This window comes from Suncus etruscus, chromosome 14, assembly GCF_024139225.1.
Source record: "Suncus etruscus isolate mSunEtr1 chromosome 14, mSunEtr1.pri.cur, whole genome shotgun sequence".
Lineage (NCBI taxonomy): Eukaryota > Metazoa > Chordata > Mammalia > Eulipotyphla > Soricidae > Suncus > Suncus etruscus.
In genome coordinates this window covers 5,619,389-5,646,194 of record NC_064861.1, presented here as the reverse complement: position 1 = coordinate 5,646,194, position 26,806 = coordinate 5,619,389, and the positions used below count along the sequence as shown (strand labels likewise).

At 46.8% G+C, this 26,806-nt stretch overlaps 1 protein-coding gene across 2 annotated transcripts in view; it reads left to right on the top strand.

The window, feature by feature from the left end:
- LEF1 (lymphoid enhancer binding factor 1) overlaps nucleotides 1-26,806 on the top strand; it is an 81,455-nt gene that overhangs the window by 47,869 nt on the left and 6,780 nt on the right. Inside the window, exons 4-10 of one of the 2 annotated variants that reach the window (XM_049786933.1) lie at nucleotides 12,252-12,384; nucleotides 18,201-18,291; nucleotides 19,442-19,525; nucleotides 21,071-21,193; nucleotides 21,849-22,011; nucleotides 25,535-25,642; nucleotides 26,746-26,794. In XM_049786933.1, the coding sequence (XP_049642890.1) occupies nucleotides 12,252-12,384; nucleotides 18,201-18,291; nucleotides 19,442-19,525; nucleotides 21,071-21,193; nucleotides 21,849-22,011; nucleotides 25,535-25,642; nucleotides 26,746-26,794 (751 nt within the window). The remainder of the gene's footprint in view (nucleotides 1-12,251; nucleotides 12,385-18,200; nucleotides 18,292-19,441; nucleotides 19,526-21,070; nucleotides 21,194-21,848; nucleotides 22,012-25,534; nucleotides 25,643-26,745; nucleotides 26,795-26,806) is intronic. The other variant, XM_049786934.1, reaches the window with a different exon arrangement.

Here is a 26,806-nt window from a genome sequence, read left to right as displayed (position 1 = left end):
AGAAGTAGGAAGGGAGATTTCACCTGCATCAGCACATTCCAGTCCAATAAGAAAACTAGGAGAATCTGGATTTTGTGCAGTTGTCGGAGAAAGACGCCCATGCCAAGAAGTCCTGATAGGGAAGCAGATAGAAGTCGTGAGGCTTCGGATGAGCAGGGAAGCCCTGACTGACAGGATATTTGAGCCTTTACTAACTGTTTCAGCAAATTCCAGGGTTGTCTTTTTTGTGGTATTCATTATAATTATACAGATTGACACAGCTGATCATTTGCTCAGAATAGGCAATGGATTTATCCCCCCCCTCCACACCTGTGGACTCAATACTGTGTTTACATGGTTTTTAATGACACACGACCACCATGCACTTCAACTTAACCTGGGCATCGACTGGGCCTCAAGGAAATAGTCTAGTTATTTGTTTTCCTGCGTGAGATTCATTCATTTCTTGGATCGTTTTCAGGAACTTTCACTAAGCATCTCTGACAACATCAGCTCTTTTCCTGAAGGAGCAGAAGGATGATGTCTGGGTATTCAGCAAATCTCTTCCTACAGTGTAGGGAAGATGCTTCTGTCTGGTGCCCTGAACCTGGCAGTCATTGATGAGGCAGTGTCTGCTCCTTGGGCCTCAGCTAGACCATTGTGAGGGGTGGTGATGATCTTGAGCTATTTCCTGTTCTGTGGGGTACTCCGAAAGTGATCAAGATTGTGCTCTGATGTGTGTCAAAGAGAAGTGAAGCAAGCAAAGTCTGTCTCGCCTGGTACTTTTAGGAACTCATCCAGTATTAGTAGGCAGCACGCTGTTGATCTGCCGGCTTCCATTAACTGGACATTGTGCATTTACCCATTTCCATAATGTAGACAACCTCACTAAAGTCAGTCTCACAGTACCAAGATGATAGTCATAGGTGCTTCGAATGGGTGGAAATTTTGCAGTCAGCACCAGAGCATTAGTGCATGTTAGTTCCAGTGTAGCTCTGTAAATCAAGAGGTAGTTAATTAAAAGTAGATTAACTCTACATTAATCTAATTGGTTGGGATTAATGGATCAGTTTCAGCCCACACTAGGTCACTCATGGAAAAGATTCACAGATCAGACAGTGTTTGCTTCTCAGGAAGGAAATTTTCTGTTCACAATGAATAGGACCAAGTGAAGATTATACCTTTTTTTTTTGTTTTGTTTTGTTTTGTTTTGTTTTGTTTTGTTTTGTTTTGTTTTTTTAAATTCGGAGAAGTGCCCTTTTCACCAGTAAAGTTGCCCTCACTCCCGGAATTTTTACGGGCAGTTAAGTATTTCTCTTTTATATATAAATAGTCTATTGAAAAGTCTTTACACAGTTTTCTTCCTCTCAATGCTGTCAACATTAATTTTTTCAAGTAACGTTAACTATTTTCATTGACTTTTTGGGTCTGTTGATGAATAAAATGTACCACATTACATAAAACACAGTTTGTGTGATGGACTTTGTTGTCCGTGTTTAGTTTTATTACCTCTTTTTCCAACTCATTTCAGGATTTGTTTTTAAAATGAAGACAGGGGGTTCTTTTCCCTTGACTCATAAGCATGGCCTGTGGGCAGTGACACTAAAGGCATCTTTTCACTCTGGTGAGAAAAAGCTGTGGTGTGAAGAGGATGTTAAGGTGGTCACTGGCCAGGAATGAGTTCCTCTTAAGTGGAAAAAACGTGTAGGGACCACACTTGCACTCAGGAATCACTCCTGGCAGGCTTGTGGGACCATATGGGATGCTGAGGATGGAACCCAAGTTGGACACATGAGAAAGCAAATGTCATTCCTGCTGTGTTATATCACTCCAGGACCCCATAAATGGCATTAAAAAAATAAAGTGGCCATACCCACGAGATTTACTAAAAGAGTAAATTTTATCTATTTTACCAAATAGGTAAAAGTTAATATATTTACTTATGAAGGGGTTAGGTGATGTCTACTCCTGGTAGTTATTGTTCCCCTGCTGGGCCTGAGGGCTCAGCACTGGAAGGTGGTAGGATCCAGCAATTCTAGGGATTGAACTCAGGCCCCTAGGCCATCTATCTCACCAGTTTCTCCTTTCAGTATCCTTACTTAATCTAGGGACCAGGGAGATGGCACAATGATTGAAGTGCTTGCCTTGCCTAGACTCAATTTAGCACACTATAATGATCCTCTCCCAGTCTCTGCTAAGAGTGATCCCTGAGTACAGAGTCAGGAGTCAGACCCTGAGCACAGTCAGGTGTTTTTGCCAAAAAGCAGAAGTATTTTATTTAGGGGTCAAAGTGATAGCACAGTGGGTAGGGAGGGCACTTGCCTTGCATGCAACTGACCCCAGTTCAATCCCCAGCATCCCATATAGTCCCCCAAATCTGCCATGAATGATCCCTGAGTGCCGTGGAGTGTGGTTCCAATACCAAAAAATATTTTTAATCCATCGTAATTAAAACATTGTTTCAGAGTGTTACCAATATGAAAAGTTGAGGTAGTTTATAAGGAAACAGACTCTTATGGCCTCCAGACTCTTATGGCCTCTAGCCAGCTATAAGTGGGTTACCTTTTCTTTAAGGATAAAGACGTCAGTTGTCAAATGCAACACCCCTTGTAACTTGCCTGTAACTGCAACAGGATGACAGTTTGGTATCTAAAGCTCTGGGCCAAGTGCTTGCTGTCACTGCTGCCCCTGTGGATTGCTCTTGCTGGAGGGTCGATGCCTAATTGCTGGAGATAATGGTTACTAGATTTCCGGCTTCAGTTATTTTTTTGCTGCCTCTCCTACTGTTCTGGGCTTAACAGTTTCTATTGCCTTTTGTCTCTATCTTCTACTGCTCTGGGCCAAACAGTAACAGTACTCTGTGTTCTTTATTGGGGTTTGGGTTTCAGGTTCATGTTCCTTAGCATGACCAAGACCTCAGATTCAGAGAGGCCCCAGGGAGTTCAGCATGGGGATTTCCAGAGTCATTCAGAGTTGGCAGTTTCTCACCTGTCCCATCTCCATTGTCAGCTCTCTCCACCAGTGTGCCTACCCCTGCCTTCTTGACAGGCATATTTTTAAGTTTGTTGGTATATTTGGATCTTCTGCTGTCAATTTTGCTGGTTCTGTGGTGTCCAGGAGTGTATATATATGAAATATTTATTATATTGATATATGAAATATATATATATATGTATATATATGAAGTATATATTATATTTAATACATTTATAACATATATATTATAAATATACTCAACCTGAGATCCTCCTGTTTCATTCAATTTGCAGCAGATTTCATGGTTCTGTCCTTTGCTGCTGCCTAGTATTCCTTTGTCTAGATATACCACAGATTCATTATTCCCCATCTGTTGTTGGACACAGTGCTAGAGCCAAGATCAGCCTAAGTGGAGTCAGCCTAAGTATTGCAGTAAATAATGACTGTGTGCAAGTTTCGTTTAAACTGACTCTCTGCGTCTTGAGAGTAGATATCATGAAGTGGAACAGCTGGGTTGTAAGGTAACTTTATTCTTTTCTGGAACATTTCCATACTGTTTTCCACAAAGATTGTACCAGACAATATTCCTACAGCAGTGAATGAGAGTCCTTTCTTCGACATCCCTCCCCTCACAGATTATTCCCAGTATTTTTTATCAGCTCCATTCTCACTTATGATTGATTGAATTTCCCTGGTGATAAGCAGTGATGAACATTTTTTCATGTGCCACTTGGCCATCAGTCTGTCTTCTTCAGAGAAATGTCTGTTCATTTCCTCCCCCAGTTTTTTGTTGGTTCGGTTTTTTGATGCTGAATACAGAAATCCTCTCCCAATTTTGGATAAGATTTTTAGTTGTTTATTTTGGTTATTTTATAAAATAGATCTTGAATAGCAAACCATTGTTTGATGTGTGAATGTAGCTATTTTCTCCTAGTCTGAGTTTTTAGCCCATGTTTGTGTGTATGTGTTTTATTATGTAGAAACTTTTTAATTTGATCTAGTCCCATTTGTTTATTTTGGAGTTTTGTTTCTTTTGCCAATGGTATCATGTCAGTGAAAACCCCTTTAAGACACAAATCTTGGAGAGCTCTGCCAAAGTTTCCTTCTCTTTTCCTGTCTTCCCCTCTACTTCCCTTTCTTTCCCTATTCTCCCCTTTCCTCTCCCCTCCCCTCCTCTTTTCTTCCCTCTCTTTCCCTCCCCTCCCCTTCCATTAGCCAGCCAGCCCAGGGACCTTTGAAAAACCCTTGTTGGACTCCAGCTGATCAATGAACTTAGTGGTTACAGATCTCTATGTTGGGGGAGGGGGGAATCAGGCACAATATTTTTCTGTGGGTTCCATAGGGTTCCCATATCCTTCCCTGTGCCCCCACAGCCTACTCCTCACCTTGAAACCACTGTTATATAACCAGTCAACATCCAGAGGTATTTCTGATCCTGAGATCCAGGGGAACCACCCCTCCCCCAGCCCCTACTTCTCAGTCTTCTGTTCTGGATTGACCCCGCCATCACACTGCCTGTAGGTTGTTACCACTGCAGGGTAAATGGCAAACCTCAGGGCCTGGTGTTTGGTGGGGTTGGTCTGGCATGACTTCAGTCTCCTCTGCTTCCAAGGAAGGGGCTTGGACATGAAGAATGAAGGCAGCACTCAGAGGATTAGGGGTGGGGTGAGGTGCTGTGAGATCAAATGCCAGGAGAATGTTGTAACTGGGCATAATTACCCTTCATTTTCCCTTTGGCAGTCAGCTTCTCACCTTCACTGTTCCCTGCACAAAATCCAGAGCAGAATGAGAATGTCTCTTTGTAAGATTCTCCTAGTTTCTTCCTCGAAAATTGGATGGGAACATGCTGGTGCAGGTGAGAGCTCCCTTTCTGCTTCTTTTCGTTTGGGGGCCACACCAGGCAACACTGGCACTTACTCCTGCCTCTGCACTTGAGGATCGCTCCTGGCAGGCTCAAGGGACGACATGGGATGCCAGAGATCGAACCTGGACTGACCTCGTGCAAGACGAACACTCTACCTTCTGTGCTATTGTTCATTCTACCTAGTTCTCAGAACTCAGGAGATGTTCAGCAAAGGCTATTCCCCGGCTCTCCCTGGGATCCAGGACTTATCTACTACGGTCTGTGCTTACTCCTCCCTTTGATGACGACCTGTGTTTATTCCAGCCAGCACATTATTAGTGAAGAATAAATGGTGGCACTCCTGTCACCCTAAAGAATCAGATAATAAAGTGAAAATGAAGCTTAAGGTTAGACCTAATCCTGTGATAACAGTTTCTCTCAGGTTTGAAATAATGACCTTTAAGGATTTTTCAGAAAAAGCAAGTGATGGACCTGAATCTGGTTCCTGGGTGGCTGATGCTGGTGGGTGGGGGGGGGGGGGAGGGAGGCCGATTCTTTGAAGATTTTTTTGAATATAGTTCATTTGTTTCCTCTGCCCTTCTGTGATTGGCCTTTTTGGTTCCCTCAGCCTGGATTTCTCTAGCATGTTCTGCACACCCCACCCCACCCCACCCTGGGCTTTGCTGGGCCCTGACTTCATTCTCTTTCATTTCCCTGTGTAAGCAAAAAAGGAAAAAGGAGAGAAAAAAGACAAAACTCAATTTCAGAATTTTGTAGTGTGGCCAGAATCACTATAACACCAGGTGATGTGATAATTCTTGGACGTTGCTCACAAAGGATCTGAGGCTGGAGTGATAGTGCAGTGGGAAGGGTTTTTGCCTCACCCACGCTGACCCAAATTTGATCCCTGGCATCCCAAATGGTTACCCTGAGCACCGTCAGGAGTGAGTCCTGAGCAATGCCAAGTCTGACCTCCACAAAACAGAAATGCAGAGCCAGAGAGATGGCGCAGCAGTAGGGTGTTTGCCTTGCATGCAGCCAATCCAGGACAGACCTCAGTTTGATCCTTGGCATCCCATATGGTCCCCTGAGCCTGCCAGGAGGATTTCTGAGTGCAGAGTTAAGAGTAATCCCTGTCTCTGCCGAGTGTGACCCAAAAACAAACAAAAAAAAATGCGAGGAGGAATGGAGAGAGAGAGAGAGAGAGAGAGAGAGAGAGAGAGAGAGAGAGAGAGAGAGAGAGAGAGGAGAGAGGAGAGAGAGAGGAGAGAGAGAGGAGAGAGAGAGAGAGAAAAAATGAATGGAAGGCTGAACAGCAACTATTACTGTTAACCCACTACAGTGAGGCCTTTGGGCCCACCTGGGGCAGATCAGGACTTTCTCATGAAACATGACAGACTGGCTTCTCCTCTGTGATGGTATCGTGCTGATGCTGTGGCCATGTTGTAGGGTCTGTGCCCAGTGGCTGCATCAGTGCCAGTTAGGGTCATGTTAACCTGGCAGGTATGAGCAATGTGAGTCTCTGGAGTAGAAACAATCAATAGTTTTCACTGTCAGTGATGACACTTTAGAAAGCATGTATCTGCTAGTGTACTTGCTCCCCAAACCCTGAGATTGTTTCTGATGACATCAGTGATGCTATTTGTAATGCAGTTTTTTATTTAGTGTAATAAAATGCGGCACCTTAAGGCCAATGTCTTCCATATGACCAGTGTGGACTTAAAGAACTGTTCATAGGTAGGTTCCAAGTGCAGATTGCTCTGTGGCTCTAACAGAACAGAAGTACCTTTAGGGGTTTGGTTCACTGTACCCAGCCTCCAAGAACTTCCCACAGCAGGGCTGGAATCATAGCACAATAGGGCCGGCGTTTGCCTTGCACATGCTGACTCTGGTTTGATCCCCAGTGTAAGATAACATTCAACTATTAACCCAGCTATCTCCTGACTGGCTTGGTTTATTAATCTTTTATGGCTACCCTACCTTCATCAGACACACCCACCTGGGGATGGAAACATGCCTGTGCAGTGATTTCACAAAATTGGGGGTTATTTTATAACAGACACCCAAACAGGGACCTGAGGATCTGGAAAAAAAAAAGCCCTCAATGACAGTGAGTGATTCCACCCCCAATGGATACTTATCATGCCAGCCTCCTTGAACTGGACTAATTGTGCAGTGCCCTTCCCTGAAATATGGCCCCTGTTTTGAACATGGCAGAGGCCCCTCAGGCAACAGAAGCAAGCAATGAAGGGGAGAGAGCCGAAGTCTCTGAGCAGTGTCCCAGAGACTGATGCCCACTGCTTTTCTTCTATCAAAGATGCTTTGTGTGAGAACCCAACCTGCAGCAGCTTATTGAGGTCACTGATGAGGTAGAAGCCAAGGAGAAAGCCCCATATGAGGGGGAACAACAGCAGGGAGATGAGCAGGTTCCCCCACCCAGATTTCAGCCCAGGAACCAAAAGCCTTTCTGTCCTAGAAGACCTCAGCAGCCTACTACAAAAGGCGATGATGGAGAAGATTGAGGAACGCCTTGTTTTGAGTTAATAGCTGGGTATCATCTGCACCCCAGGATCCCAGATAGTCCCCTGAACCAGGAATGATCCCTGAGCACAGAGCCAGGAGTAAAAAGCCTTAGCACCACCAGGTGTGGCCCAGAAACAAAAAGGAAGAGTTCCAATATTCCTTGAAGTCTTGTGCTTAGAAAATGTTAACTCATGAAGATGGTTCTTCTATTTAAAAAATAATTTGTCACTTTCTATTTCTCCATTAAATTCTTAGTCTGGTAAACACACAGATGGCCTCAAGCAAAAAGAAAAAAATCTGTATTCTTGGTGATTTTGAGAGGAGTTTATGGTGCCCCAAGAGCAGAAAGTGAGAAGTGGACTTTCACAGCAGGTTGCTTAGAAAGTTTTTTGAAAAGCATTTTCTGATTTTCAAGGTGCCTAAACTGATTGTGTTACTGATTAGGATGGAGCTGTGGTTAGATTCTGAAGCCTGCCAGTGAAAAGCAAAATTGCTCTGGGCCCCTAAGCCAGATGAAACCTGGTTAATAGCAGGGCATATGCTGGGCTAGATGCAGATTCTAGGGGGCTGGGAGAGAATATGACTGCTATTTGCCTCAGTTTCCTCTGTCAGAGCAGGGAAAGCCCTGGCCTCCCAATACCCTGAATTGCTGGTGAGCCCTGGGTAGCGCTGGCAGCTGTGGCTATGTGTCCAGTTAGCATTGGGCCCCAGGGTGATTTTCTGGGCTTGGGAGGATTGTAGGTGCCCCTTCCTGCTGGCTCTGTGTCTGGAGGCTCTCTTCAGGTTTTGAGTGTTTGGCTTCCTGTGCTTGTTCTGTTTCCAGGCCCACTAGGGTTTCCTAGAAAGTGGCCTGGGTGGGAAGGGGGCCCCTTCTGGCTCAGAGCTTGGGGTGGAATGCAGTGCGATTTTAGGACTCTTCCAGAGAGCAGGACCAGGTACTGCTGTCTCCCCTCACTTTCCTGGCCCAGTCCCCTCCTTGGTACTCGGAAAGCCCCGCTCAGGACCACAGCCAGGTGTTGAGCCTTGTGCTTGGATATTTGGAGGCCACTGACAGAGGCCCTAGGATTGTGTCCCCAAATGGTGGAGTCAGATTGTTGGCATTTGGCACAGCCCGGGCCCCCACCTTGTGTTGACTCTCACACCCCTCCAAGTTGCTCCCACTCTCCTTCCCACAATCTAGAAGACAGAGCAGGAGCTGAAATTAGAATCCTCGCTGCTTATCTCTTTCCCACAGGAAGGCAAATCTGTGTTGAAAACCATAAAATTGAGAGGAGAGCCGTAATTGAGCAGTGAGGAAGGACAGGCTGGAGGGGGTGGGGGTGGGGGTCAGGCCTTGGAAGCTGCAGCTGCTAATGCGCGTTCCCAGGAGGCAGGCAGCTCAGGGACCTGAAGCTCAGACCCACCTTTCCTACTTCTGCCGTGCTCAGTTTGCATAGCTGCAAGTAGGGAGGACAGCGGGTAATGTGGCTGCTTTGCACACAGCTGACTGGGGCTCAATCCCTCGCCTCCCTGAGCCAGCCAGAAGGAATTTGTGGAAGTAGCATCAGGAGTAACCCCTGAGCATTTCCAGGTGCGGCCCCAAAGCTGAAATATAAATAAATAAAATGTAACTGGAAGCACTTCAGGTAATTTGAAGTGCGTATTTATTCTAGCTTCGTCTAGTGTGTGATGTCTGTGAGCCACATCTCGAAGAAGCGCTGGACTTAACAAACTCCCACTGATAATTATCAAATAGAGGAGATCTAGAGCAGAAATTACATCCTCTGAGAAGTGATTCTTTTCACTTTTTCAGTTAGCTATTTTTTGGACCACACCTGGCCAGGCTTAGGAATAGTCCTGGCTGTGCACTCAGGGATCAGTCCTGGAAGGCTTGGGGAATCTTCTGGGATGCCTGGGATCAAACCTGGGTCTGCTGCATGCGAGGCAAACACCCTCCCCTCTGTGCTATGGCTCAGGCTCCAACAGTGATTCTGCTTTTTAAATTCTTTTAAGTAGTATCACTTACGTCATTTAGCATAGTGTTCAAGGTCTGGTGTCTACAAAATTGCTGCACCCTAAGTGGCAAGTGGTGACCTTTTTTCTTTAGCCCTTACTTCCACTGCTCATTTTTCAGGTGTAGTGAATGATGGGTACAGAGAATCTTGAGAATGAGCGTACTTGGTAATGATCATTGGCAGTTTCCCCAAGGGTAGACAGTCCTTCCTGTTGGAGCCACGTATTTTTTATTTTGATTGGTTTTTGAAAAAAATCCAGCACTTAATCCCCCATGTTTCCCAGGAGTCAGCGCACACTCTGCCTTGTGCTGCAGACATGGCTGCAGCAACTGGACTGCAGATCCTGGGAGATCTGGGAGAAACTGGGTCTGGAGAGTAGGCAGGGGCCTTCACTGACACAAACTGATTCTGGCCAGGGCATGTCTGACTCACGACTTAGAAATTGCAGCATTCATTCTATTCTCTTCCTCAAATCCATGTTCCTTATGACTACAGTAAGGCTACCCTCCTCAGGCTGTGTTCACCAGTACAGGACTATTAAGCCAGAGCCATTTCCAATTGTATAGAATTATGCCGAGTTTTCATTTCAAAGGGCGGGGTGAAAGAAAAGAATGTAGAGCTTCTCAGAAAATGGTCTTCCTGGTAGCATAATAGTAAGGTGTGTGCCTTGCATGCAGCCAACCCCAGATGGACTCCGGTTCAATTCCTGGTATCTTATATGGCCCCCCAAGTCTGCCAGGAGCGACTTCTGAGCACAGAGCCAGGAGTAACCCCTGAGCGCTGCCGGGTGTGACCCACAAACCAAAATGAAAAAAAAAGAAAAAAAGAAAACAGTCTTCCTGATAGCAGCTCTGCAGCTATAAAACAACTGCAATACTATTCTAATATGTGAGACCTCAGGAGCATAAGAATGATCTTCTGAATAGGCCAAGATGCCTGCACTTCACGAATTTCATAAACTTCCTTTTTTTTTTTTTTTGGTTTTTGGGCCACACCCATTTGACGCTCAGGGGTTACTCCTGGCTATGTGCTCAGAAATCGCCCCTGGCTTGGGGGGACCATATGGGACGCCGGGGGATCGAACCTCGGTCCTTCCTTGGCTAGCGCTTGCAAGGCAGACACCTTACCTCCAGCGCCACCTACCCGGCCCCAAACTTTCTTAATAATTAGCACTTTCTTGGGATAAACATTCTGAATGGTTAGAAGTCAACTCTGGCTAAGCCAAAGGTGACAAGTTTGAAAGTAAAGTCCAGATAAATAACCTTGAAGCCAGCCTTCATGGAAAACTATATGGAGATTCCTCAAAAACCTGGAAATTGAGCTCCCATATGATCCAGCTATACCACTCCTAGGGAGATACCCTAGGAACTCAAAAATACAATTCAAAAATCCCTTTCTCACACCTATATTTATTGCTGCTCTATTTACAATACCCAGACTCTGGGAACAACCAAGATGCCCTTCAACAGATGAATGCCTAAAGAAACTGTGGTACATATACACAGTGGAATATTATGTAGCTGTCAGGAGAGATGAAGTCATGAAATTTTCCTACACATGATGTACATGGAATCTATTATGCTGAGTGAAATAAGTCAGAGGGAGAGAGATAGACAAAGGATAGTCTCACTTATCTATGGGTTTTAAGAAAAATTAAAGGCATTATTATAATAATGCCCAGAGACAATAGAGATGAGGGCCAGAAGGACCGGCTCACAATATGAAGCTCACCACAAAGAGTGGTGAGTGCAGTTAGGGATAAACTACACTAACAACAGTCATAACAATCTTAATGAGTGCGAGAAGTAGAATGCCTGTCTCAAATACAGGCAAGGGTTGGAAGGAGGGAGGGGGGCATTGGTGGTGGGAATGTTGCACTGGTGAAGGGGGGGTGTTCTTCTCATGACTAAAACCCAACTACAATCATGCTTGTAATCATGCTGCTTAAAGATTTTATATTTAAATTTTTTTTCTTGTTTTATACTTCTGAATTAATAAAGCTGTAGAAAAATGTAAGGCATGGAACTTTCTGGTTACTTAAGGGCATTCTTATAAACTGTTATTTCCTATGACATGGGTAAATTCTAGGTAGGAATTTAGGTAGGAATCCCTTCCTCAGTTCAAACTTGCAGGTGCAAGAGGAACAGAGCGAGGTTAATTCACCTCAGGAAGTGTGTTCCCGGGAACTCGGGAAGGTGTGCCTGGCCAGTGAAAGACCACGGGTCTGGAGTTCTAGATGGGGACCAGGTTTGCAGGGCGGGGTTCTGTCTTTTGGGGTCTAACATCTTGCTCCTCAAATTGCCTCTGTTTACTCACTGATTTACTAATTGAATTTTTATTTTTATTTATTTATTTATGTATGTATTTATGTATTTATTTTGGATTTTGGGTCACACCCAGTTGAGCTCAGGGGTTCCTCCTGGCTCTACACTCAGAAATTACTCCTGGCAGGCTCAGGGGACCATATGGGATGCCGAGATTCAAACCAACATCCTTCTGCATGCAAGGCAAACACCCTACCTCCATGCTATCTCTCTGGCCCCTACTAATTGAATATTTTTAAGTGTCCCTTGTATGCCTGAAACAAGTAAGAACATGGGGCAATCACACCTATGTTTAGTAGCTACTCCTGATTCTGTACTTGGGGAATGAGGTGGTGTTGGGGAGCAAACCCAGCTCCCCACATATTGAATGTGTACCCACCTAGCCTACCAATCTGTGTAGCCCCAGTGTCCCAGTCTCATTCCAGTAACTGCTGAGCCTAATCTAAAGGTCATGTGTGCAGAAGTGGCTGGCCACGTTGCTAAGGGATATCCATGCCCTGAGCTTTCTAGGTACAAAGGTCTGCTTGGGTAGCAGTGGTGATGCTTCAGTTGCTCCTGGGGATTGCTCCTGAAGCAGGGCCTCGCTAACAGGTCCCTTTGCTTGCTTTACAGTCGAACAAAGTGCCAGTGGTGCAGCCGTCCCACGCCGTCCACCCCCTCACGCCCCTCATCACCTACAGTGACGAGCACTTTTCTCCGGGCTCACACCCATCACACATCCCTTCCGATGTCAGCTCCAAACAAGGTGAGAGGCGCAGGGGCTTTGGGGATGGTCTCTGCTGGGAGGAGGGGCTGGAGAGGTGCAGTTAGCAGCAGCACTTACTTTCCAGCATCTGAGGCTGCTGAGTTGCCAGGCTAGAGAATGGCAGAGCTCCTGAAGGGTGTTTTCAGTTGAGAACTCGGCCCTGTGCCATGAGAGATGTCAAGAAACGAATCCTCAGCATAGCACTCTTGGGTGTGGTAAAGAGAGGGGACAAGCCAGAAGTTTTCTGTTTTGAGCTTTTTGTCATTGCTTTTGAGTGTTCACATAAAGCTCCATGGCAGTTTTATTGTTGTTGTTTAGGGGTTTTATTGTTTTAGTTTTGGGACCATAGCCGTTGGCGCTCAGGAATCACTTCTGGTGGGGCTCAGGAAACCATATGGGATTCCGGGGATTGAACTCAGAACAGCCATATGCCAGGCAAGTGTCCTCCCTACTATCTTTTTCCTTTTTTTTTTGGTTGCCAGCACCAACTTGAACATAATGTCATCAGTAATAATTAACATATAAAGCATACTTCAGCTAAGAATAAAGCAACATGACTCTTAGTTAGATTTTCTGTGTGTATATATATATGTGTATACACACACACACACACACACACACACACATATGGTTTTTTTAAAACCAAGTTCTTTGATTTCATTTCCAGCACACAAGCTCAAGAGGGCTGAGAAAAGAACACATTGGGGCAAGGGAGGCTGGCCTAGGGGCAGAGCCTAGGAGCTGCCTGTGTAGACAGATGATTGGCCTTCCCTGCCTGTGATTCACCCCGGGATCTTGTAAACAGACAAAAGGGGTGGCTGCCACTCAGGCATGTCCTCAGTGTCCAGCCCTTTCTGACCTGTAAAGGACAAGAAGGTTTAGTGAGTGAGAAGGCAGCACCTGTTTTGTTGGTGTTCTCTCTACCAAATTCACTCACACATATACTCACACACTTTGGGGACATGTTGATTAGAGCCTGCGTGCCACCTGAGAAGAACGTTCCAGAGTGAGTTCGTGCAGCTTTGCTCCCATAATAGAAGTCGGTGGGCACTGTGAGCTGTGGGTAACCACCCCAGGCTTTGTGGTTGACTGTTCTTGGGATTGTCCCAGAGCTTGCTGTGGGCCAAGCTATTGTCTGAGCTCTTAGAAATGGACTCGATGCCCATATGAACAATGACATGTCTCTGGTTTTCTTCCAAGTCTGTTCTGAAAATGCAAGGTTGGGGCAGAGACATAGTGCAGGGGTTAAAGCATTTTTCCTGGGCTGGAGCAATAGCACAGTGGGGAGGGTGTTTGCTTTGCACATGGCCGACCCGAGTGTGATCTCTGGGATTCCGTTTGGTCCCCCAAGTCCACAAGGAACGATTCCTGAGTGTAGAGTCAGTAGTCATTTCTGAGAACTTTGTGTGGACCTGAAAACGAATCATAAATAAAAGTCAAGGACTTTTGAGCTTCCCTATCTTGTTGTACTAATCGTGATTTCTCCTAAACAGTTTTCCTTTTTCTTCTTTGATCCTCTGTCTGGGAGTTAGAGATGATGGTAGCAGGCTTAGCCAGACACTGTTCTCTTCAGTGTCTTTGAATTGATTTTGTCTTAAATGCTGTTGTGAATCTTGTTCTCTCCTCCACAAGATCTTTGTGTTTGTTTGAAAACAAATATTCCTGACTTTTCAAAGACTTATTATGTCCTGGCCTTTAAGGGCCTAGCACATGGATGTGAGTGAGGATTGGGGACTCTGGTTTGTAAAGAACCAATGGATTTGACTCCTGAGTTAGTGTTGTCCTAGTTGGGCACATTTCATCACCAAAAGGATCAGCACAAATCTCATTGGGGTCACTCACTTTCATTCTTCCTCCTGCCTTTTGAGTTGAATCTTCATAGTTCAGTGGGTTAGTACTGGTTGAAATTGGGCCAGAGATGCTGGTTTCAAAGTTCCTGGGAGAGGATTCATTTCAGTTCTTAAAAGCCCTCCCCAAAGAAAAGAGCCCCCACCCCCGAAAGGATCATGTCCCTTCCAGAAGGGCAATTTCACAGTACTGGTAATTTCACAGTACTCTCAGAAGGGTCCCATTTGTAACAAAACAACTGAAGGCCAGTTTCCTGTTAGGAAGCACATTACTTAGTATAAGAATTCGAGAAACTCCCACCGTGTTCCCTTCTGAGGTAAATTGAGGCCTTTGAAATCGTTCCCATTTGTACCAAACAGTTCTCATTTGTATCTTATTTTCTCTTGGTCTTGTTTTCCCATTGCCTTTCATCTGGCTTTTTCCCGTTCCTCTGGGCAGGGCCTTTGACTGGATCTCAATAAATGGTAGGCAGGAGATCTTTAGAGCTGAGCTGTCATCTAGGCTTGTGGTTCCTTGTGGTGGAGCGACTGGCCTGCAGGTGAACAACAGCTTGCAGTGTAAGTTTTCTTGTCTGCTATGACCTCCAAATCTGTGTGGATTACTTATTGCCAGGAATTGCTACCAAAGCAGCTTCTTCGTCCTCCCTGGATAGGGGGTGATAGAGGGTATGGGATTTCCCTTTCCCTACTGGGAACTATGGGATAACCAAACCTCAACCCAACACCCAAAGAACGTTTCATTACATTCCCTCAGTGTCTTGAGTTTGATCTGCCATGGTAGAACAAGCATGTTTCGTCTTCCTCAGATGTGTTTATTTCCCGGTCCCATCCTTTGGACCTTGTAGAACAGGGACAGTTAATGTGGTTTCCTCAGAGATCAGCCAGGGGAAGAATCAATTTCTGGAACCGCTCATCTGTATCCATAGTTTCTCATAAAAGCGTCTCTAAGGCTCTACCGCTGTGAGCAAGTCAGGTATCAGAAACACTCTAGTCCCGTTGCTGAGACTAGATTTGAGGCAGCGGTGTCCTTGGAGGCGTAGGGTGGTGCCTTCTTGGCAGTGCCTCTCTGCAGGAATTCCTTCTGCATGAATTCTGGGAACCAGGATCTGCAAAAAACAGGAATTGTTCTGCCTCAGCCACATCATGTCTCCTGCAGAGACATGTCATCTGGTTCCAACACTAGGAAAGGGCAGGTTGAGACACTTTTTCCTTCATTTGTTAATTTGTCCCATCAGTGAGCACTGTTTATTGAGAATCCCTCTGAGCCTGCTCTGCCTTGCTACAGGGAATGGGGAAACTCAGTCCGTGTTTTTCTTGGCAGTGTATAAGCTCATGCTAGAAATCATTTGCACCAACTTACTATGAAACAGAATGAAGACCATCATAAGCACCACATTAACAAGACAAGGAAAATTTGCAGAGCCCTAGAAGGGAATATTCCACGGGGAGGGCATTTGAAATACAAGCAGGCTATAATCAATACGGCCAGATCTCGGTCCAGTGTAGGAAGTTGCATGTGACATAGGGAAATGCTGCATCTTCTCTCCTGCCAGGGTCGACCAAATGGGCCTTGAATTTGGCACTGTCTGCTCTGCTCCATGGCTAGCTGGTGCTCATGTCATGGGACAAGGGCAGGGCATGAGGCTGTGGGCCTAGACTCAGGTCATCATCAGGGATCCCTCTGTATCCCAGGCAAAAGCCAAAGATGAACAACTCCAGCCCTCCAACCCTTAATTTGCCCATCTGTGAATGGGAGTGTGGGTTTGAGGGAGGGGGCCTTTAGAGGCAGGCCCTGACTGCATCATGGTTTTCAAGTTCAGGTTTCTACAATGTTGCCCATGTTTCTCTGGGAAGGTCTGGTGTCCTCTTCCAAACGGATTGACTCCTGAAGGTACTGATGTTTGAGGTGATGACTAATCTCAGGGACTACAGGCAGCCAAATGGAGAGTCCCTGGATTTAATAGTGGGACCCCATGACTCCCTCTACTGCCTGGACCACCTCACCAAGCAAAACTCCCAGGGTGAGAAAGATTAGAAGCTGTTATTTCAAAAACAATAACTGGAGAGACTACAGCGGGAAGGAACGATGCCAACCTGGGTTCGATCCTCGACATCCCAGATAGTCCCCTAAGCCCTACCAGGAGTGATTCTTGAGTGCAAAGCTTAGAAGTAACCCCTGAACACCTGCTAGACATGGCCTCAGAATTAAACAAACACCCCATGAGATGGCTCATGTGAAGACCATCATCTGTTGAGAGATTAAAGACCTTTATCTACGCCTGTGGGGAGTGGGTCACTTCCAAATGTGTTTGGGGGTAGAGTCACTCCTAGAGATGTTGAGGTCAGTCAAATCTGGGTGAGCCATGTGTAAGTCAAGGTTCTTACCTTAACTCCAGTACTATTGCTTTGGCCCCTTGCCCTCCAAAGAATTGAAATGGTGGGGCCTGCAGTGACAGTACAGCAGGTAGGGCACTTGCCTTGCAAGTGGCTGACCTGGGTTCAATCCCTGATGACCCATAAGGTCCCCTGAGCTCCACAGGAGTGATCCCTGAATGCAGAGTCAGAAGTGACCCCTGAGTACTACTGTCTGTGGCCCAAAAAGCAAAAATGAAAAAAATTCCTCATGAGAAAAGACTTAGCATCTCTCCTGTTCCCAGCTGCGTCCATACCCCCTTGGTCGGCCAGTGAGTATGCACATGGTGTGCTGACCTGGGAATGTGTCTTTTGATAGAAAAATTGTGAGGGGTTTCGAAAATTAGGTTTCTGTGTCCAGGAAAGTCATGGCTTTCCTGCTGTTCGCAAGGTCTTTCCTTCGGATTAGCTGAACTGTTTTTCTAGTCTGCATTTCTGTGCGCATTCTGATCTTCTGTGAAAGATCAGGCCTTTCATCTGGAGGGGCTTTGGCGCACAGAGGGCAGCTTACTCCGGGGAGTGTGGGCTCCGGGAACAAATTGGTGACCCCCATCTTCTGTGGGATGAGACTAATCCTGATCAGCTCGACCTCAGCCCAGAGGGCCCAAGTCAATGAAAAGCTTAACTGTAGCCCAAGTGGCAGAGACTAGATGAATCATATCAAATGTGGCCATTACGGGGCTGAAGATGATTCCTAATTAATCTCTGATCCTCAGAGGTCTCACAGCCCCTAGATCTGTGTGCTCATAATGGAGCCCATGAAAATACTGAAGTGTTGGGGCCCGGAGAGATAGCACAGCGGTGTTTGCCTTGCAAGCAGCCGATCCAGGACCCAAGGTGGTTGGTTCGAATCCCGGTGTCCCATATGGTCCCCCGTGCCTGCCAGGAGCTATTTCTGAGCAGACAGCCAGGAATAACCCCTGAGCATTGCTGGGTGTGGCCCAAAAACCAAAAAAAAAAAAAAAGAAAAAAAAGAAAAAGAAAATACTGAAGTGTTGATTTACCTCATCTCCAGCACCAGGCAGGCCAGCCATGAAGTTTGCCATTTCCTACCATGCACTATAGCGCATCCCTTTTTTTCTCCACAGAAAGTCGTCCACTCCTAAACAGTGAGGTGATAAGGGCAACAGCATCATCCAAAAGCTGGTTTAGTTTGTTTTTGGGGTCATATCTGGGAGTGCTCAGGGGTAGACTCAGGGGACCGTATAGGGTGCCAGGGGTGGAACCCAGATCAGTTGCATGGAAGGGAAGCACCCTGTCCTGCCTGCTATGCTCTGGCTCCAGCCCACAGAGGCCTGACTTTGAATGGAGACTTTCTGCAACACACCAGCCGCCCTCACTTTACTCCTGTGGGATCTAAGATGCACTGTCTCCTGGCCTGCTTTCCTAGTGGCTGAAATCTTGATTAAAGCTAACAAAATCTGCTCAGTGGAATCTATCCGCAAATATTCCGTTCCAGAAATTCATTCCAGAGCATTTGGTGGTAGCTGGGTTGCTCTGAATCAAAGTACGAGGAGGTAAGAATGTGAGAGCTCACCTTGTGGTTCTTTCTAGCAGGTATGTCCCGGCACCCCGCGGCCCCCGAGATTCCCACCTTCTACCCCCTGTCTCCTGGCGGCGTTGGACAGATCACTCCACCTCTTGGCTGGTAAGACCTTCTCTGCTTTTTAGAATGAGCTGTATGAATCAGAAATCTCATGGAGCTGAGAGAGGTTTTACATCAACAAGCAAAGTGCTGACTTTATTTTGTTCCCACTTAGGATATTAAAAACAGGCAGACTTTGAAATGGATTGGACCAGCCTGCTAATATGTGTAGAGAATGACAATGCAGCAGTTGCTGTTTGAAGCTGAGTTTTATGGGTTTAGTTCGTGGCTTTGGGCATATGTTCAGCTCAGAGCCTCTCATGGTGGATTTTCAGTTTCTTCTGAATAACGTATTTTTGTGTCATTAACATAAGACACATAGAATATTTAGCTTGTAAATGGACAAGTGAAGTAAATGATCATTAGAAAGAAACTCACCAGTCTGAGTTCAGGAGAGAAGCTGGCTTGTGGGTGGGTGGGGTTGGAGAGGGAAGTTGGTTGGTTTTGGTTGGTTTTTAAAAATTCAAGTGCTGTTTGCTTATCTATAAGAACTCTACTTCTGCTTTTAGATTTTTTAAATTGTAAAGGTAAAGGACATGGGTTTGGGGAAGATGTATCGTAAGAGTGGGATCTTCCTAAGTTCCCATTCCCCATATCTGGGACAGGGGCCCACAGTGTTGGAAGTCTGACCCGGCCCAGGGATGGGGATGGGGTGGGGTAGGTGGGGGCTCTCCATGGGCAGTTGGGAACTTTTTAAGTAACTTTAGGCCTGGGGCAGAGGGAAGTGTGGTTCTTTGAAGCTCTTTTTTTTTTTTTTTTTTCTTGTTTTGGAGCCACACTTAGCTGTGCACCTGGCAGGCTGGACTTGGGGACATCAGGGGTGTTGGGGATGGAACCTGGTCATCTGTGAACAGGGCAACTCTATTTATTCTTTTTATTTCACAAATGCAAATGTCAAGCCCCATCTTGCCTTCCCTGAAAATCTCAAGGGTTCCAGTAAAGACCCCATCCAATCTGATGTGATCATCTCCCCAAGTCTCTGCAGTGACATATGGGCTCCAGGGTGTGTGTGTGGGGGAAAGGCAGGAAGGAGCTTCGGGCCAGAGAATCCCTGTCCTGTGTGTCCAGCCAGCCCCCCTAAGTCCCCATTCCCAGCCCCGCTGTGGTGGTGACAAGTGTGGTCATTGACGGTTCCTTTCTTCTGTGGCCTCAGGCAAGGTCCGCCTGTCTATCCCATGTCGGGGGGATTCAGGCAGCCCTACCCGTCCTCACTGTCAGCTGACACCTCCATGTCCAGGTAGGTGGGGTGCAGGGGCCCAGGGCCTGCTGCTCAGCTGCTTGCATCTGCGCCTCTGCTTGCCTGGGGTCGCAGGGGGTGCGGGCCGCCTCGCGTCTGTCTCCACGCGCCTGCTCCCACACTAGGTGTCCCCTCTGTCCCCTAGCAGTGCTCCCCAAGAGTGTGGTGCTCCTATGGTCATGGCCCACAGGACTGTAGGAAAGGGCACCAGGGCATCCCAGAAAGTCTGTCAGGCACATCAACAGTGTTTGAAGGACATGGTGGGGTAGGCTGTGGGCAAAAGGGGGCCCCCTACCCTGGCTGCCACCACATGGGTCGAGTCCTAGTGTGGGACATGCGGTGCCAGTGGCCTGGAGCTCCGGGGCCTGCTGTGTGACGCTTTTGCTCTTCATGTGGCTTTTCTCGGGGCACACCGGGGCCTCAGCCACAGTCTGGGGAACCCTCACTTTTCCCTCTGGGGCTGAAATTTTCAGCTTCCTCTGTGAGTTTCCATGTGTTCTAAAAACTATTTTTTCCTCTGCAAGATGTGGGCTTACCTGATTATAGGAGGGAGACCAGGTTGTACCCTTATCCCCACCCTCAGAGTACTTTCACTCTCTTCATCATCCTAAGAATACCCACTGATGGTATTTTCTCACGGGCGGAAAAGTAAACAAATATGGCAAGCACTCAGCAGCTCTGGAAACCATTGGCTCAGCAGAGAAGCACTTTCTCAAGCATTTGTATTTTTATCATGTCTGTTAGCATTTTAGAGATGTTTCCCGAAGAATCATGTATCCAGGCAGAGTTTCTTCTTCCCAGGGGGAGGGATTAGTTTTATGGGCTGTGAGGAAAAGGCTGAGAGTGTTGCTGAAGTCAATGCCCAGCAAGTGTTTAATCAGGAGCAAAGGGCTGAGGCAAGGCCTAGCCTGCCTGGGGCCGCTTCCAAGGCTGCCCTGTTTCCTGTCCCGCACGGCGCACTCTCCTTGTGCCCTTGTGCCAGAAAGATGGACGGACAGTGGTCACCCTCCCGTCTTCACCATAAGCCTTCAGCATCTGAGGGTGCCGGCTGGGAGACTGGCAGCCACCCATCCTCAGCTGCAGAACCGTCCTGGCAGGGATAAAACCTCTTCCCTTGGCCTCACTGGTTTTCACAGTAGCTCTCCCGAGCTTGCTTTCTGTGAAGACACTTGTTTTGCATGATACTAAGGAGGTGCAGAGACTTTTGCCCTGGTTTTCTCTGTTGCTCCAGGGCATATGTCTGACACACTGACTTGCTTAGGTGAGTTTGGTGGTTCTAAAGTAAATCTTAGTATTGTAGGCTATTTCTAAGAGTGCCCTGAGTGAAAATCTTTGCTACTTTGCAAGAGAAGCAACTTTCCCACCTCTTAGTCCTGTAACTGGGGCCCTCCCAGGAGAAATGCCAGATGGTGTTGCTTTGGGAAGCAAGTTGGTGGCATGAGGGATTGTCTCAGAGACTTCGTACCTGCTTCCAGGAAGAGAGGATGGCTCAGTCGGGTCCAGGAGGCTGCTCGCCACTCCATGGCTGCACTTTGCTCTTTGCAGGTTTCCCCACCACATGATCCCTGGCCCGCCCGGTCCCCACGCAACTGGCATCCCTCACCCAGCTATTGTAACGCCTCAGGTCAAACAGGAGCACCCCCACACCGACAGCGACCTAATGCACGTGTGAGTACCTTGGCCTACCACGGACCTCTGAGATTGGGGCCCTTACCCTGAAATAGTGGGTCACACCTTGAGATGGAAGGACCGTGCCTGGACACTTGTACGCTGGTGGCTGCTGCCCCGCCGGCGCTGATGGGCTGCACCCCTTCAGGAGCAGGTGAAACAGGTCTTCAGTTGTGGCTACCTGCTGACCCGCAAACACAGCTTTGAACCAAGGGGAAGGAGAGGCAGGCCCAGCCCAGATTCCAGGGACCTTGTGAGGATGCGATTATGCCCTAAAGAGATCCACCATTGAGTTTCTTCAGTGTGGGGTGTCAGAGACTGTGTGGTGGTCCCTGAGCACCCTGAAAATGCAGGCAAGGCCCATTCATATTCGCATGAAGGAATCTGAGGTTTCATGGGTTCTCAAAGTCTCCCCATTAGCCCTGGTTCTGAGCAAGAAATGGTGCTGGGCCACAGCCCAAGCTCTGTGGCTGGAAGTTCTCAGACCAAAGCCACAACAAGGAGCCCTGAGCTGTCCCATGCTCAGGCGTGTGTGTGTGTGTGTGTGTGTGTGTGTGTGTGTGTGTGTGTGTGTGTCTGTCTGTCTGTCTGTCTGTCTGTCTGTCTGTCTGGGGTGTGTGTAATCAGGCTCTCTCCATCCCCCACACCCCTTTAGGAAGCCTCAGCATGAACAGCGGAAGGAACAGGAGCCCAAAAGACCTCACATTAAGAAGCCTTTGAACGCATTCATGCTGTACATGAAGGAGATGAGAGCCAACGTTGTGGCTGAGTGCACGCTCAAGGAGAGTGCGGCCATCAACCAGATCCTTGGGCGACGGGTGAGTCAGGACGCCCTCAGACCTACCCCCGAGCTGCCACCTGTCACCTGTGTCTGAGAAGACACAGACCAAACAAGACTGTGATGACCTTAGGGGGTTGGTGAGATGTCACAAGATGCCTAAAAGCTGGTGCCCAGTGACTCTGTTTCCTGATTTTTGTTCCTAATCGATTACACAGTGGTTGGTGGTGCTGAATAGTCCAGCATGGTCCTTGACAAGTTGTGGGACAGACACAGGACAGGAATCAAGCAAATGGGTGTGACACAGTGCTGATGGGAAGGAGCCTGATTCGAGGCGATGGGCGCATGTGCAGAAGGACAGAGATGGGGGTCACCCAAGCTGGGGGGACACCTCCCCCAGCACTGCCATCGCAGCCCAGGACAAGTACATGTATTTATGCAGCCACGTTCAAGGGGGAGTCAGAAGGGCCAAAGCCACCAAAACAACCCACCACTCTTGTTTTTAACTGGGGTATTGCAGCCCTTGTGCTGCTTTTAGGGTACAACAGGCCCAGCTAGCTCTCGTGTGTTGAACTAAACGGGTTCAAGTCCAGTTGACACTTCGTCCATTCCTGCATATAGTAACTTTCTCCTTGGAGAGCTCTTCAGAGCTGCTCTGGGCAACATGAACATTAATTAGCTTTATAGTGCTGCTGTCCATGGCCAGCGCCAAAGTTTGTCAACCGGTACCAGCACTCTGGGTTTTAACTTGACGTTCCCTTCGCAGTGCTGAGAGACTTCTCGATAAGCCAGCCCCCTCAGAATTACTTTCCTTTTGCTGGGAGGCCATGTGGTGCTGTGAGCACAGCAGGGTCCCTGCATGTACCTGCCCGTTGAGGCACTTCTCAATCCACCTCCAGTCCTAAGAGGCATCATTTCAGGCACATTTCCTGGAATTCGGAATTTCTTACAGCAGTGATAATTTTTCTTTCTTCTTTTTTTTCTCTCCAAATTCAACTAACCTTCACTACAGTTGAAATTTTAGAAACACGTTGTCAGAATTTGTTAACAAGCTCTATGTGTAGCAACTTCTCAGAATTATGACTTGGCTATTTCTTTTTGCAGTTTCTCAAGAAATAGACCTGATAAGGGTTTCTTTGTCTGCCACATACCTGACACATTTTCAGCCTTCACAGCAGAACCCTGACAGGAGTTCCTGTAGGCTGCGCAAAAGCACCTCCTGCTCGTGTGCAGGTGATCACTGCGTTCCTGCTGCCCTTTGTACCATCCTCTTTCCTCCTGGGCATTTTTAAAAACTTGAGGACAGTAATTCCTAGTTTCCGAGTCAGCTCATAGCAGAGAGCAGTTCCATCCTCTTTGCGAAATTCACTCTTCAAAGCATTTAGGCTTGGACGGGTTCCGGACCCTCCAGTCGAAGGACACCCGCAAAGTCAGGCTGCTGTTCTGATTGCAGCTCATGTGAAAATTCTCCTGAGCTCCCTGTCCTCTTTTGAAGTGAGTTCCCTTGGCCCTCTAGTGGGAACTATGCTCCTTGTCAGGAGAGTAGGCTATTATCTGGAGGTACACTTTCTGCTCTTCAGGCACTCCCCCAACAATTGCTACTTTCTCGGCTTCCTTGGCAGCCCCCAATGGCAGTGTGTCCCGAAGGCTGGTTCTCATTTGGGACTCTCTGGCTTCTATTTGGACACCTGTTTCTATTTATAGTCTCCAGTGCCTGATTAAGATCAGGTTTTCTGTTTTGGCTTCCCTCTGGCAGGCCAGCCTTTGCTCCTTTAAAGCTCCTGGTTTTAAAAATCATGAAATTTTATACTCGGATCAATGGAATTCTTAAAAGTTAGAACTTAAACCCATTCTGTGTTGTGTGTTTTTTTTAAGTCAATGATTTTTATTTTTTTGAAGTTGTGTCATACTTGGTTTTCTCTCGAGCTGGCCCACTGGCCTCTTCTGCTGAATCATTATGCTTATCGACCCAGGTACATCCTGGAAGAGCTTATCTTTTTATTCTCATTTATTTTTGCTTTATGACTAAAATAGGTGTTCACATGAGAGGGACAGAGACAGAGAGACAGACAGAGAGTGAGTTAGTTTGGCTTTGGCCAAACCCAGTAGTGCTTACAAGTTACTCCGTTACTCCTGAAGCATCTAGGCTATCAGATCAAAACCATGTTGCAGCATGCGAGGCAAGCATCTCATCTGTTATATTATATATAAAATTGAGTCTATGTGCAGTTATCATTTTAAACGTTGGAGGTATATTAGTTACTTCAAATAAAATGCAATTTCCCCAGAATCTTGGTAAAGCCTTAACAATGAAATGCAAGCTTAAAAAATGCACAAAATCTTTTAGGGTCAGACAGTAGTGGTCAGACACGTAAAGTGCATGCCTTGTGCTCAGCCATCCCTGTTTCAACCTCTGCCCCCAGCTCTGCATATGGTTGCCCCTGAGTGGGAAGGAAAAGGAAGATTTTTAATCAAAATCTGTAGTTTATACCAACAAAAACCATCGCCTGCTCTCACTGTGGGAGTTATTTGTATTGGAAGCTTGGAAGAAGAAATAGCTGAAGATGCATGTGGGTGGTTCTGTATGTGACCTGCATCTCACTCAGGTTCTACTCTGTTAACCAGTATTATTATTATTATTATTATTATTATTATTTTTTTTTGGTTTTTGGGCCACACGCGGCGGTGCTCAGGGGTTACTCCTGGCTGTCTGCTCAGAAATAGCTCCTGGCAGGCACGGGGGACCATATGGGACACCGGGATTTGAACCAACCACCTTTGGTCCTGGATCGGCTGCTTGCAAGGCAAACGCCACTGTGCTATCTCTCCGGGCCCTAACCAGTATTATTTTGTCACCCAGAACTTTCTGCTGCAGCTGACAAATAGAATTGAATCCTGGCTGGGTGTAGCCAGGACACCCCACTTCTCTGGGCATGTTATCAGCAAATTGTATACCTTGTTACGTTCTGATGTGTAGTTTTGCGTCAGATGAGCAAAGCACATTTTAAAAGTCAGATTCTTGGCCCCTCGCGACTGCTTCCTCCCGCTGGGCACCAGCTCCAGAGATGGGCAAATAGGAATGAGTCTTTTCTCAAAAGAAGTAGAGGCTAATCTTTCCTGTATGCCTGGCTGGGCTTTCAGGGTCCCCTCTGCTCCTTGTGTGACTAGCTGCTGTCTCAGGGTGCTTATGGAGGGCAGAGAGTGCCCTGGCTGAAATCCCATGGCCTGAGCCCTGTTGGGCTTTGGGGAGCAGGGTGGAGACCTAGCAATGATCACATTTTACTGTTAAAGGGGTATTAGGATTTCCCCAGTGAAAGTCCTTTCCCATTTATAGTGGACTGAGATCATTTTGCTGGAGGCCTGGACTGATGGATGCATTTCCCATGAACTCTCAGAGGGAAAAGTTTGATTCCACTGTAGACATTCGACTCCAAGTGGATTTCCGCTGCACTTCATCTCCCAACATTTAAAAATAAATCCTTGAACTTCTTGATGTGCTCCTCCTTCGGTGCCGGAAATATGAACTAGACTGACCCTCAGCTGTCCCCGTCTCCCTGTTGCAGTGGCATGCCCTGTCCCGTGAAGAACAGGCCAAATATTACGAGTTGGCGCGGAAGGAGAGACAACTACACATGCAGCTTTACCCTGGCTGGTCTGCGAGAGACAATTATGTAAGTCCCACATCTTCGGAAGGAAGCCATCTCTATTTCCTGAAGCTGATGAAGTCCTTTTGGAATGTAATACACATTGTGAGGGCACCCTCACACCTGGTGGGCTAGGGGAACATATGGGGTACTGGGGACTGAATCCAGGACCCCCACTCACTGTGCTATCTCTCTGGACCTACACGTGAAAAAATTTCATGCATATGTTTCATGTTGAAAGCTCTAAGATGCCTTGACCAGGTGCTGGGCCCTTGTCCCGAGCTCTGTGCTCTATGCCCAGGAGTGACTCCTGGTGGTGTCAGGAATTCTGACCAGTTTCGCTACACAGTGAATTAAGTGAGGTTTCATTTACTTTTGAGGTGCTTGTCTGTTGTTACCATTCAGGTAAGATTAGCATATGGAATTGGGGGAGGAATAGCACTTCTCTTGTATTCTGCTAACCCCAATTCAATCCCCAGCATGGGCCCCCAGAACCCTGAATTTCTATGTGGAAGCCCCTAAACCAAAAGAAAGCCACAATAATTTCATGGCACAAAGACAACATTACTAATAGTGGCCTGGCCTTATCCACTGGATTTCAGTATTGAACACCATGTTCTGAGCCTTTGCCTACACATTCAGCCCCATGATTAAAAAGCTTATCAAATGAGGCCTAGATGAGCAATAATAAAAGTCACAGAATGTGTTTTCTCAAAATATCAAAGTGTTTTGGGGTCACCATTGACCACAGGTAATGTCTTCACCTAGTTTCATTTTCTGCTGGTTCTTTCTGTTATACATATAATAATAGGCTATCCCAATATTTCAAGACTTCATTTCTGTAGAATGAAGTTAAAGGATAGAAATAATGTGAAGTTGAAGGATAGAAATATGTAAGACCCATGACACATTATTAAGTTGTTTTCCAAAGGATATATTAGAGTTCATATAGTGTAGTCAAGCCACTGCTTTGCCAGTCTGTTTGTGATTAGGACGAGTTTATTTTAAGAAGGCAAGTTCCTTAGTTGTCAGAAATATATTCTTGGATGGAAGGACCCTCTCATTTTCTCAGGCTCTGGGAACACTTCCCATTTTCTGTCCTTGGTAATGGTGAACCTCTCTCCTTCCAGGGGAAGAAAAAGAAGAGGAAGAGAGAGAAGCTGCAGGAATCCACATCAGGTAGGTAGCCAG